The sequence below is a fragment of the Podarcis raffonei genome, chromosome 6, assembly GCF_027172205.1.
Source record: "Podarcis raffonei isolate rPodRaf1 chromosome 6, rPodRaf1.pri, whole genome shotgun sequence".
Lineage (NCBI taxonomy): Eukaryota > Metazoa > Chordata > Lepidosauria > Squamata > Lacertidae > Podarcis > Podarcis raffonei.
This window is the reverse complement of record NC_070607.1, coordinates 40,030,852-40,044,973: the sequence shown is the minus strand read 5'-3', so window position 1 is coordinate 40,044,973 and position 14,122 is coordinate 40,030,852. Positions and strand designations below refer to the sequence as shown.

Below are 14,122 nucleotides of genomic sequence, written 5' to 3'. Positions count from 1 at the left end.
GGTTTATTATTTCCTCCCCCCCCCTTTTCTGTGATTGAAGGAAAACTGTTTAGATGTTTGTTTCCAAAACGGCATCTGTCAGCAATCAAAGGGGGGGGAAATGCATAAAACAAATGCAATTGTTTAGAGTAGCATTTCCTGGATCATGTTAAATGCTTGATTTGCTCCCCATTATGTTCACTAAATAATTTTGTTTTCCACAATAATTGTAATATTTAACATGTTGCATTTAATCTTCTTTCAAGGCTATTAGTAACAGCTCACTTAGAAAAGGAGTAGTTCCTCGACAAGAAAAGATCCGCTGCCACCCACATCATAAAGAAAAATGGTAAAGTTAACTGCACCCTAATTGTTCTGGATCGAAAACATAGTTATTCAACAGCATTGATTCTTTACATCAGACTACTGTACTGTCCAGAATGGAGTGATTTCATGCTGTTTCCACTGCTAAAATGAACTCTATATTCTTTTCCTGTAATCACTTCAAGTGTTTGGCATGTTTTTCATAGCTAAGTTAAAGACAGAGCCAATAATATATCAATACTGGGCCCAAAAGACCCTATCCACATAGTGGAAAGCAAAGAATTTCCTGCAAACATTATCAGTCAATATATAACCATACAAGATCACACCAACTTATAGACATACTGGGGAGGGGGGCAGGTTTGATCGTTTATTCGCCTACATTTTTAATAAGAGGCAGAAAGCAATGTAGGCTCAGTGCTACTCAATTAATTATCACAAGTGCTGGCTAGTTGTTTCCTGTGAAAGAAAGGGAAGCAGGGAAGGATGAAATTCAATCTCATGTTGGTTAGATGCTGATTGTTGCTTAATCATCTTACTTTATATTTTGCATTACAGTTTTTAAAAGCACCAAGCAGCCTATAGAAGAAAGAACAGGTACTTTTGATGACGCCAGAGTGAATAGACATGGGTATTTCGGCCACCCATCACAAAGGCCACTGCTAACAACATCCATTTTCTTCCTGGATTCTGAGCACAACTTTAAGACTTCCTACACTAGCTAAAGCTACACCTGTAAATGGAGCTGATACTGAACACGGAGAGCATGCTAAGGACAAGTCAAACACCTGCGCCACTGCGATGTGATGATTTTATCATTACACACCTGTATGCATGTACATTTATGATATACATAAACACATTCATTGGTAAATTTACCTGGAAATTCTGAAACCTTCTATCTCAAGTGTCTTCTTGAGGAGAAGTCAAATGATATTACCCTGGCCATGGCAAAATTTATCTCAGAGGTTATAAGAAATAGAAGTCAACATGCTCTGGACAAAACATAGTGACTGCCTTGAAATCTTTTCCTTGTTTCTCTGCTGCATTTTTACTTTCAAAACTGTTTTTGTGGGTCTTAGGACCATAATAAAGAATGTGCGTAAACACGCAGGGCACACTCAGGACAAGTCAAACACCTGCACCACTGATGTGATGATTTTATCAAATACAAACAAACTTGTATGCATGTACATTTAGGATATACATAAATACGTTTATCTGTACACACACCACATGTAGAAAGAAAAGGAAATCTCACTCAGAAGTGCATACATACACATATAATTTTATTCTGTCCATGCATATTTATACGAATCTTATCTGACATCTCCTGATACGCACATGCATGCGCGCGCACACACACACACACACACATTGTATAACAAAATTACTCACTGCTGTTAGAGCTGAGTAAAAACTACTTCCAACCCATAATTAATAACTGTCTTGCAGGTGGGAAAGTTAGAAAAGTCTTTGTTTTCAGGAAGCTAAACTGTGGAATTCTTATTAATAGGCAAAATATTTCTCCATCATTTCAAAATCAGTTTTGAACAATTTTACACTGATGAAGTGCATTTTAATGAAGCTTAGCTGCCAAACTCTTATTATTCCACAAAAATTATCAAAACTATTTTCCAGCAAAGGGGAGAAATTTCAACCATTGAAAAATGTGACCACCAATCCGCTAAAATTAAATATTTGAATGAAATCAATAGATTCACAAAATGAAACACTCTTTTGTTGGTTCAGATGTTCATTCATGTGTCACTGAAGGAAATATCTTCATAAAGTAGGTTTGGATCCTGCATTTCCAGATCCCTTCTTCAAGAATACAAGTAACAGGTAAAAGTACTTATATTAATACATATGTGTGAGCCTCATGGCAATAACATGTGTCACTTACTAGGAAACACACCTCATAGAACTTAGAAGGACTTCCTTTCAAGTAAACATGAACAGGATTGGCTGCCAATAAACCAAAAAAACAGAGGATACAAATTATATGGTTGATTTCTCATTTTAGTTCAAAGTGTTCCGCAGATTATGCAACTTGGTGCACAACATTGCAGCATTGGTCTTCTACTTTTGTGTTATGGCATGACTTTTGTTGAACAGGAGATGTATATCAGTGGTGCAGGTGCTACAAATATAAGTGGCAAACATTTGTGAGCTGTAACAAAAATGATGACATACAAAATGTGAAATGATTTCCTTCACTGAAGTGACTTTACTGAGATAGATGTATAGCTATATGAATGATAGATAGATAGGTAGATAGATATTATGATGGTTCCCTGTAAATTCAGGTCAATGGCATGCCATTTCTTTGTGGTGTAGCCTGAAGTGGAAATATGGCAGGCATGTGGTGATTTTGGATAACTTGGTGTTTTGAATACTCAGCGTATGGAAAATACGACTCTGCGAAATTAAATTTAAAACCCTAAAAGGGAAACGTCTAATTCAAAAGTGCCTTGTCTGGGTATCTGTTTGTAGGCCAATGGATTATTTTGAAACGTTATCAAATACATAATCACACACCCCCACACCCCCACACACACCCCTGTATAATACTCAGAGGGGTGAAGTCAAATCTTAAATTTCATTTTTACATAAGAGCATTTTTAATTTTCTGAAGAATAAAACTCTTTCTTTAAACTATTGAGACCTGCATTTTGCTTTTATTTCCTGAAATGATTATGTTGTGTGCATAATGTTAAAAAATCACACATCTGAAACCTTCATTCCAGTTTGTTTCTTCTTGGTCATATGTATGGGGAAAGTAGCTGTGATAAACAGATACTGAATCAGACTGCAAATTCTTTTTTCGGGGGGGGGGGAGCAGAACCTAAAACATTGCATGATAGTCTCTAAGCAGTTCCATCTGTCAAGCAGAAATTTTAGGCTAATAGCCTGTGGCGATCTTCCTCCGCAGTCCACTACCTGCCTTTGTCCTACTAAGTCTCTATTCATTTTTTTTTTAAGCTGGGGGGGAGAAAAAGGAAAGGGGAAAACCTAGCAGACCAAAATCATCTGAGTGATGAAGCCCTAATTTTATCCGCCTCTCTTTGATGTTAAGCGGTGGGTTCTTACTTTAGAAAAAAAAAAGAGGGGGGGAGAGGGAAAGAGAGAGAGAGAAGGAGAGGGAGAGGGAGAGGAGAAGACAGTGCTGGGAGCAGATGACTTTTCATCCCTACTTCACCTTGCCACTGGGTCTGTGAGAGATTGGTTCACTGTCAAGGAGATTTTTTTTTTTTACCCATGATTCCATATGGTATGGACTGGGCTACATGTTGCCCAACATGCCAGTGCAAATGTTTTCTCAATTAGGTGTCTTATCTCCCGTGAGTTAGCATCAGATGAAGCTTGCTGACAGCATAATGGCAGGGAAAACCTCCGACGGATCCATCAAATGGCAGCTCTGCTATGACATCTCGGCCAGAACTTGGTGGATGGTGAGTTGGCAGCACGGCTGCCTTTTTTTTTTCCTCCCTCCCCTTCCTTTTTCTACTTTCCCTCCCTCTTTGACAAAATGTCCCAGACCTCACATTTATCAAATTAACATTTGATTTTTTTTTTCACACTCTTCACTGGAGTAGCCTTCCACTTGTCCTACTTGTGTGTTTTTCCTCTGTAACAAGAGACTGTTCATGTGCCCTACATTTAAAATTGCTCCCTCCCCTTTCGGTTCTATTTGTTTTAAAATATAAAAGTACATGGATAAGTAGTTTGAAAAGCTTCCTTTTCGAATAACAACTTTTCCTCAACTCCTTTGGGTCCTCTGATGTGCTTTGTTGTACTGTGGCATTGCAGATTCTTGTTTTTATGTTTCCCTGTTGGGCATGTGGCTGCTTGTGTCAAATTATTAGAGTTGCTGATTTATAATATTTGCCAGGCAATATTAACACGTAATGGGCTAAGGAAGTTCAAGAGACATTTCAGGACATGCCATTTCTAGGAAAACTTTGGTGGCGGTTTTTCTCCCCCTCTCGCATTGCTGTGTATGGATCATGGCATGAATGTCCCATAAGAGGACCTGGTCTAGCTTATCCTTTCATAAGGTTCTGTTAGAATTGATTCCTGTCCTGTTAGGATCTGGAGCTGGGTGCTACAGATCCCATTTGAATGTCTTTTGGGTTCAATTAAAAGTTTTAATAAAGTTCCGACAGGCACTCTCAGAATGAGTTAACTCGCATGTCATGGTCACTCAGGCCAGACAACCTTTGACATCTTGAATCTATCAGAGGTACAGTGAGTTAGGAGGATGCACAATAGCCCATTGTGGCAGAAGATGCATGCCCTGTTGTGTCGAAGAGAGCCCTCAAATCATTACTGCCCTCGTTAGCGTGCTGTCCGTTAGGGATTAATTTGTTAGCAGGGCTTCTTCTTTTCTTTTCTTTTCTTTTCTTTTCTTTTCTCTTCTCTTCTTTCTTTTTTAAAGTTTTCTGTAATTATTATTCCTGAGGCAAAGCGTGATTTTTCCCCTTCTTTTTTTAAGTGAGAGAATTTTTGCTGCCAGGACAATACACGCATTATGTGCTCCTAGCTGGACCGTGAACCCCTCCGTTTCAGTTCACATAGATATCACGGCTTGTTTTTGTTTTCTGTTTTTAAAAAGGACTGGTGAATGGAATTACAATGAAACTGATCATGCCATTGTTTTGTATGATATGCTGAAACAAGTAAGTGGGAGCAGTGAGGCTTAGACACAGAGACACACATGCACACACAGAAGAAACATCTCCCAGATCAATTTTGATGTCATTCGGAGAAGTTTAGGATGCCTGTGGACTTGAAAGACATGGAAAAAAGTGCAATATGGAAGGATTTCATTCAGCGACTTGGCGGTATTCATTGCTTGTATCAAAAGGTGTTTGAGCTGTTAGATTTGTTTGAACTTTTCTTCGTTAGAAAGGTTTAACTGGTGGTTGCTAGCTAAATATTACATGCCGATTTGGGTTAATTAGAATAGAGGAAGTCTAACCGCTTCATTCATACCACTGATTTTCCAATTAGACTTTCTGCCAGCAGAAAATGCAGAAGGGATGTTCTTGGATGCTCTGAAATTGTCTATTCATTTGACTGATTAGCTTGTTATATACTGAAATGTGATTATTGATGCAAATCTATTTTCAGGGAATAGCCCTAAACTGTTCTTCTTCAGTACATATATTAGATGCCACACTTATGCTCTTATAAAGCTCCTGTTTTTATTGTCTTGTTCTTATGGTGAGGTGGGGGGACTGTTTATATTTTCCCCAGGAATCTTAAAACATTGTCTCCTTTCGAAAATATATTAAAAGGCTTCATTTTCATTTTAAAGAAAATGCATTTACTTTGCAGAAGTCTTACTGTTGCGGATATAATATGTAAAAAAATAAATAAATGCTGGAAACATTTAGCAATGCACTTGACAAGAAAATAAACAAGCTTCATAACCAGACAAGCTGTTGTTTAGATGAAACCTTACAGAAAGTTCCTGTAAAACTTTTAACATGCCACATAACTTATTTCCTCAATGTACAGATGCTAAAATCAACCCACTAAAAGTTAGTGGACTACAAGAAAAAGACCTTTTTTTATATTTAGAAAAAATCATTGAAATGAACCATACAAGGATTTGTACAACAGACATGTCCATTTTCAGACAAGGATTCAATTATTGATACAAAAGTAAGCAGTTCTGATGCACACTCTGTAATATAAAGCATATTTTAGCCCCCAAAACCTCATCACATCTGTTAAGTTCTTTTAATCAAACCTCAGCTACACAATGCATTTTAATATACAAAGACAAAAAAGGAAGCTTTGAAAGTTACCTCATGCATCGTCTGGCTGCACAAAAAATCTCGGCTACTGCCTACTGCTAAACTTCAGTTTGGTACTGCCAGCATACAAAGAGATGAGTGAATGCCCTCTTTCCACCCGCTTGGACTCAGCTGCCAACACTGGGATATGCAATTTTGCTTTTTAATGAGTCGTAAACAATTTATGTGTGTCAATGGAGCGAGTTTGTTTTATTTCGGGGAGCAGGTTCAGAATCGGTTTGAAGTGGCTGCCGTCTCTACTGTATGGAAGTATGCTGTCCAAAATTTAAAGGTTCTGTGTCATTTTGATGAAAAGACCTATTATAATGAAAGAAATGGCTGTATGAAAGGGTGGGCACAGTAATCTCTTAGGCTCGGACTCTCTCTCTCTCTCTCTCTCTCTCTCTCTCTCTCTCTGCCGCTCTCCCTCTCCCTGGCATGATTTCACTACAGTGTGTTTGTAGCTAGATAGTTGCTAGAATGGATGTCTAGTGGGGGGCTGAAAAGCTTATTTTACTTTTGGACTAAACACTCTTGTGTAAAAAGAAGAAGAATGAATGAATTTTGGCTTTATAATGCAAACTTCTCATTACATCTTTCTTATTAATTGATCTACATACAACTGATGCCATGGTGTATATATTAGGTCTCATCTTCATGGGAGTGTTATGGTCTAAGTGCAGACTGTAGGTAATTTTATTATTTTCGTGGCTCTTGCTGCCAAGTGATATGTTCAGTATCATCAGACACTTCATAGTACTGTAAGCAAGACTCAGTACATGTGTACATTTTAAGAATAATTACATTTGTTGTAATGACTGGCAAGAAATCTTTTGAAATCTAACCCTCTCTCCCTCATGCTTTAATCATGCCATTCTTGAAACAGATATTAATTTAGGCTAACACTCATATGACATCTTTGGTTTGCAAACTTCTGACATACAGCAAACCTATGTGAAATGAATTTGCCTCCCTAAGGTTAAAAGACTGTAAAGTTGGGCACTGTAGTTAAGGACATTTTATTTTCTATTTGAAAGGGGGGGAGGACATGTAATATCCAACAGGTATTTAAAATATTGAAGTAGGTATCCAAAGTTTATGTGACTGCTACCAGCTCTGCTAGCTTTATCAATGTTAGTTCCTGGTTTTTCAATTTTAATAGTATCCTGTAGAGGATTATCACATGGGTACAAGTGATAAAAGAGTTATAGATTTGTATACAATGCTGCACTGACTTCAGATGCTGAGCCCGGTCCCAAAACCAGGTTGATGTAAAGATGGAGTTGCAGAAGAGGCATGAATAGAGTGAATCTCAGTCATAGCTTGCTGTGGTTGAGATCAGAAGAAATATTTATTACAAACTGTTCATCCTAGTGTCTTCATGATGACTTTGCATCTTTAAAAATGAAGACTTATAAAAGAAGCTCTTCACTTGTGGGGACAGACATACTCGCAGGTGCTTCTGAGTTTAAATAAATCTTCCAGGCTTTCAAACTTTGTAACAGGTACAACTTTTTAATTGATACCTACAAGGTACTTGTACCTGCCACTATTAAGCTTAACACAGTAATTCAGGGACCAAAGCTACCAGTAGGATTACACCAATGTAAACTCTTCTAATAACCACCATTATGCTGCAAAATCTTCATTTCAGTATAGTCATTTCTTTCTTATAACTACCGGTATTATAAAAAATAGTTTCTAGAAATGTAACATTAAACATATTTAGGCCTTCTACAACACGATTCCTGAAAAGTATTTTTGTTGCGTTCCTTCTGAGTTTCCTATGGAAGTGCTTAAAATGATCCAGGCAATCTTGGAAGCACCTAAAGTGCATACACAAAAAGTGAAAATGTGTAACTCTTGGCTTAAGAATGCGTACATCTTCAAAGCAAAGTATTACCAACAAAGAAAAATCTAAACCACAGCATGTTTCGTAAGTGTTGTATTTCATGGTGTAGTCTGAAAAGATTCCATTAAGCATTGCAATTTTTCGTTTGATGTACAACTGTCTGAATGCATTGGCAAGTTATACTTCGCTACTCTCATTTTGTATTTCTGAAGGATATACACCAAGTACCATAGGATTTTGCTTGTATAATAGTAATAATTTATTATTACGGTCAAAGACCAGTTCAGAATTCTTGTATTATTGCATTGGCGTGTGTGTGTGTACTATCACACTATCGTGGCAAAATTATTGTCTGAAAGTGTACAGCATCTGTGAAATCCAATTCTGAATCCTCTTTTAGAAATGTTTTCCAACTGACTAGCAAAACTTGCTTTATACAGCATGATGACCTGCATGCAATACATACTTTCTGTCCTGCTGTACATCATGTTCTTTCATTGTACTATCCCTAGTTTCTTCTTTTTCCAGATATATACTCTATCTCCATTTCTTTTCTACCCTCTTCCTTCACCTGCCCTGAATATTGTTAGGAATGTTTCTAATTTAAAGTCGAAAGAGCCAGTGGCTGATTAGAAGACAGGAAATTGGAAGATTAAACTGTCTGGTTGAACTTCCTTTACTTATCAGCACTCTGTAACTTACACTGGATTATAAACTCAACAACAGTTACAATGTTATTTTCCCTGTTGTGCTTAATTTTTCTTTCTTTAGACAATCTGGAAATTAGGCAGTTGATGACTCTGAGCCAAGACTGGTTGTTTCCAGCAATTGGGTAAAGGAGATTCGAATAAATATGGATATTATAAAGATCTGTTCCCCTTTACGTTCCAGGATTTGCCTGAATCTGAGTGCGTACTGTGTTTGCGATATGTAGATATAATGTAGACATGATGTGTATAATATGAGCCATATCAGCTATTGACATTGAATCAAGCATCAGATCATATCGTACTTTCCAAGGGAAATAACATTATTTAGTAAGAGGAAAATGCAGCATGATAATCCTTACTCAGACCTTAATTCCCCCTTCAGAAATGTTAAAAAAATAAAAAATTGCAATGCCATGGGTACAGCTGTGCAATATGCTGGCAAAGGAATAGCAAGGTTCCCTAACGGAGACATCACTAGGCTATTGTTCCAGACCATAGCTTGACAGCAGAAGGAGCTTGTTTTTCCCCAATTGCTCAAACGCAAAAAAGAAAAACCTTGGGAAGCATTTCTTGTTAATAGCTCAATGTGAACAGTTCAGGCCCAGATCAAGATCCCATTGGCTGTACAGAGAACAAGAGCTGACTGACCAAGTCGCTGCAATATAAGCATCCTGAATATTGCAAGTCTCCTATGAATGGCAAAGCCCTTTATTGCACTGGTTCAAAATTTGGGACGAAACTACCACTACTGTGCGGTTCTGTTACTCATACCTGAAAGACCTTTACTCCATTCCAATCTATAAGAACTTTTATGTATGTGTTAGCTTCTAATATTTAAATGGTAGGAGCCTTTGATGAGATTTTTTTATTTTAGATATTATTGAGGTTTCCTATACAGCATTATTTTTACAGTAGTTCTGAAGTTTGGTTTTTCTGAAAATATTTTAAATATTCATCTCAACTGCAGAGAAAATCTGAGATAAAAATGTAGCTAAGTAACGAGGAACTCAGAATTGAAGCTGCTTATATTATGACTAGCAATAGTACACGTGCTAGATATAAATGGCCACCGGCAACTATAGAAGGTTTAATATCCTTTTCTCCTGTTGTTTTAACTGGATAGCCATCACATCCACATTTGAAGCACATTTAAACACCACCCTTCCCCCCAAAGAATCCTGGGAACTGTGGGTACAATTCCCAGTAACCTTAACAAACTTCAGTTCTCAAGATTCAATGGGGGGGATCCCAGTTCCCAGGATTCAATGTGTTTTAAATGTATGCTGTCATCCTGCCTCCCACCCAGCACACAGAGACAGAAGCTCCTATATGTAAGTAAGGAAGAGGTCTTTATTCAGACACAAAACAGTACAGACTTGCTAATAGACAGTGTGGGCTCATCCACACTTTTGCTTGGTCCATGACTTCTAGGCATGGGTCCGAGAGGTTTTTCCTATTGTCCTGCCACTTTCCCTGGGAAAGCCCACTGTTTACTTCTGAACAGGAGCAAATGCCAATAGGGTTTTCTGAAGACTGACATTTTTTCCCGATTTAGTGGTAAACAACGAGTTTTCCCAGGGAAAGCAATGGGACAATAGAAAAACCACTCAGACCTATGTCTAGAAATCAAATGGAAGAAATCACGGGACAAAGGGAAGTAGGTGAGCCCTGTGTTCAGAAGCTACAGTTCAGGAATTCAAGAGTCAGGCAAGTTGTTCAGAACTGGACGAAAGCATTGATGATGTCCCAACCATTTCCTTCTGAATCGGCTGAAGTTAACGTACAATAGGGAGAGACCTCCACCCCTGCTTCCCACCAAACAGTCCCTCTTTTGTTTCTTCTTCCTCCTCCTTCGCCTGCATCAGGGCCTGCCAACCCAACTCCATGACCACCATTGATATATGTTGGTAACTACTGTAGCCAGGACAAGTTAGTTAGTAGGCCCATACCCACATACAGGGTGTGATCAAACTTTCGGGAGCTCAAGTGGACAATGAGGAAAGATTATTCTAGTAGGGCCTTATGTATCTGTAGACAGAAGAATCTATCACAGCTTGAGATGCTGTGGTCACACCGGGTGGACCACTGAGGGGCTCCATTCTGGCTGCTGGTATTATTTGGGGGGGGAAAGGCTTTGCAACTGTTGTAGCAAAGCTCAGTGGCAGAGCACATGCTCTGGGTGAAAAAGATCCAGGCTGTGGATCCCACACAGGCTTGATCCCTGGCATCTCAAAGCAAGGCTGGGAAAGACTCCCATCTTAAAACCTGAGAGGGCCCTTGACAGATAGCCCAGTGGTCTGACTTGGTATAAGGCACTGGTCTTCAGCAGGTATGTGAGGAGAACCCAGTACAGTGGTACCTCGGGTTACAAACACTTTGGGTTACAGACTCTGCTAACCCAGAAATAGTACCTTGGGTTAAAAACTTTACCTCAGGATGAGAACAGAAATCGCACACTGGTGGCGCGGCAGCAGCGGGAGGCCCCATTAGCTAAAGTGGTACCTCAGGTTAAGAATGGTTTCAGGTTAAGAACGGACCTCCGGAACGAATTAAGTACGTAACCAGAGGTACCACTGTACCTGAATTGCAACCTAGCCTAAGGTAGATTTTAAGCACACCACTGCTGTTATGTAAATGCACCGTAAGAAATTAAGAAGTGGGTCCCCAAATGCTTGTTTGGGCTAAAGGTGCCCCCCAGAATTCAGAAGGCTCAAAACTGCTGTTATAAGGTAACTTCCTAAGCGCATGCTTATCTGCCATGTCAGGCCTAACACTTTGATGTTGGCTGTGATTTAGAGCCCAGCACATGCCTATGTCTCTGGCTATCCACTATGGCAAGTGCAGCTGCAAAAGTACATGGGGCCCATTCCTTTTTCATAGGCCACAGTGGCACAGCGCAAGTCACTGAATCATGTTCCGGACTGCTTCTCTGTAAGAAAAATTCAACATACAGAGAATCTTATGAATATTTCTAGCTGAAAAGGGGAGAAGCAGGTGGAAACAGAAGGGGCTCCTTTTTAAAGGCTCTGATAAATTGCAGTGGCAATAAATTATTTTGAAACAGAAAAGGAAATATATGTATGTGTGTGATATGTATAAAATGGCTTGCTATATCAATGTCGTTTTATCTCTTTGAATATACACATTTAAGAAAGGGTGCAAGAGGTGTTTATTGTTAATTATGAAAACTTATCAAAACTTTACTTAAGGACCAAGCGGTCAGAGGGTCTAGGAGTTTCAACATATTGCAAATGTAAGAGCCTGTCCTAAACAGCTTTGAATTTATGGCCACTGTAGTCAAAGTTCTGGACTATTTCCCATATTGCTGAGACATGGCTATGGCTAATCTATGCATTCCTAGAAGAGACAAAACAGTTATATTAACTAATGGAGCTGAATTCAAACCATTTGTTACATGTAAACATAGATTTTCCACAGGGCTGCTGAGTATAAACTTAACCATCGTCCAACTACAGACACATCATGGCGTGGTATAATACAGACCCCACATGTTTCATAGACTTTTACTACCAACAATTGCAGCAACCTTCCTTCAACAGAAACACGTGCTGTCCTCCACCTGCACTGACAATATAGATTAATTTCAGTTAGAATTCTGCAAAATGGGACCAAATACTGCATCAAAGAACACAGAAAACACACAAGGGTATTGCAAGCTATTTAAAATATAGTCTGTTAGGTTGTAAAATCTTGTAGAACTTTCGTAAATAAGGTTAATGAAAGTTTGTTTGTTTGTTTGTTTGTTTGTTTGTAACATTTATATACCACCCTTTTCTTCCAAGGAGCTCAAGGCTGTGTACATGGTTCTCCTCCCCATTTCATCATCACAACAACCCTGTGAGGTAGTTTAGGCTGAGAGTGAGTGACTTGTCCAAGGTCACCCAGTGAGCTCCATGGCTTAGTGGGGATTTGAACCCAGGTCTCACAGGTCATCATCCAACACTACACTGGTGTAATGAAAATTCTGCATCTACTTCAGAATGCATAGAAAAAGAGATTAGATGCATCACTTTGTGGCCATAGACAAGGGATAGGGGAACCTGTTGATCTCCAGGTGCTCTTGCACTTCAACTTCCATCAGCCCCAGTCAGGATGGACAATGGTCAGATATAATGGAGTTAATGGAGGACCACAGTCTCCCCATCTCTGCAATAAACACAGTGTCTCATTACTATCAAACCTGATCATTCTGGCAAGATCTCAAAGATGCTGAAACTGCTGTAGGGCAGTATCTCCCCTCCGCCCCCTCCCCCCCCACAAAAAAACCACCAATTCCTAAATATATCAGAGGGCAGCCACTTAAGGTGTATCCAGATGACACTGTTTTCTTGGGATGATGGCAAATTGACTTTGCAACTCCTAGAACCAAAACTGCATCATGGTTTTGAGTCGCTCCTGAAAAGGTGCAATCAGGGAGGCCCTACTTCAGTATTATGCAGAGTGAGGCAACCACCTGATTATTTATTATTGTACATTCAATCTCAGAGAAAGAAACTTGTAATATTTTTTTTGCTTGAGGTGAAAAACACACAACTTGACTGGTCTTGAGTACTATGCACTGGGTGGTGGAGGATTTGCGGCAGAATATCTAGGCCAACAGCAACCCAACATGCACCACCACTGGACCATGTGGGTGCCACTTAACAGAGCCACAAAGGTGTTGGCAGAACATAGCAGCAGGGGAAGCTGATCATTGGTCCATCTGGCTTGGTATAGTCTACATTCATTGGCAGAGGTGCTCTGGGGTTTCATGCCTGCCTTGATATGCCAAGAAGTGCAGCTGGGATCTTCTACATGCAAAGAAGTTGTTGTACCACTAAACTGCGGCCCTTCCCCAAAGAACCGGTCTCAGCAACACCTTTCCTTTTATCTTGGTACCTTCTGCCTTGTTTTCTTGTGTTTTTCCCTCACAATGAAGCAGCATATTTGGCAGGGGGTGGGGGAGGTCACATCTTAGCCTCACAGCATGTATTGATGTCTTTGGCAGGTCTTGGATGAGTTTCAATTTCAGATTTATAGTCTCTTCTACCTGCAGGCCTCAGATGCTTTGGGGAAATTAGATATCGTCAGAAGATCAGCAGGCTTTAAAAATATATATAAAGTTCTTGGAAGTCTAGTAAGGATGGGCACTTTAAAGGAGCAGAGATCTTAGCATGCTCTTCATGAGACAAGTTCACACATGACTCTATGGGTTATAGCATCCAGCACTGTGTGCATGGAGTTCCACTCATACAACAGGACTTACCCTTCCTCTCATCGCCCTGTGCCCCCTTCCCATAATCCTGAAGGTCCACCAACCAGCAGGACCTTTAGGGGAGAGGAGAGGAGGTGAAAAAATTGTTGCACAAGGAGAACAATAGCAGCGGATACAACCCTATATAGGCCTTTAGGTGCACAGGTTGTGAACTAAAGGTTAGGGATCTACAAAT

At 39.5% G+C, this 14,122-nt stretch overlaps 1 protein-coding gene across 4 annotated transcripts in view; it reads left to right on the top strand.

Annotated features, from left to right (window-relative positions):
• The first annotated feature begins 3,449 nt into the window (after window positions 1-3,449).
• Window positions 3,450-14,122, top strand: part of NFIA (nuclear factor I A) — a 409,131-nt gene continuing 398,458 nt past the window's right edge. Inside the window, exon 1 of one of the 4 annotated variants that reach the window (XM_053392231.1) lies at window positions 3,450-3,758. In XM_053392231.1, coding sequence (XP_053248206.1) covers window positions 3,663-3,758 — 96 coding nt within the window. In that variant the 5' untranslated portion in view covers window positions 3,450-3,662. The remainder of the gene's footprint in view (window positions 3,759-14,122) is intronic. The other 3 variants (XM_053392235.1, XM_053392230.1, XM_053392232.1) reach the window with 3 other exon arrangements.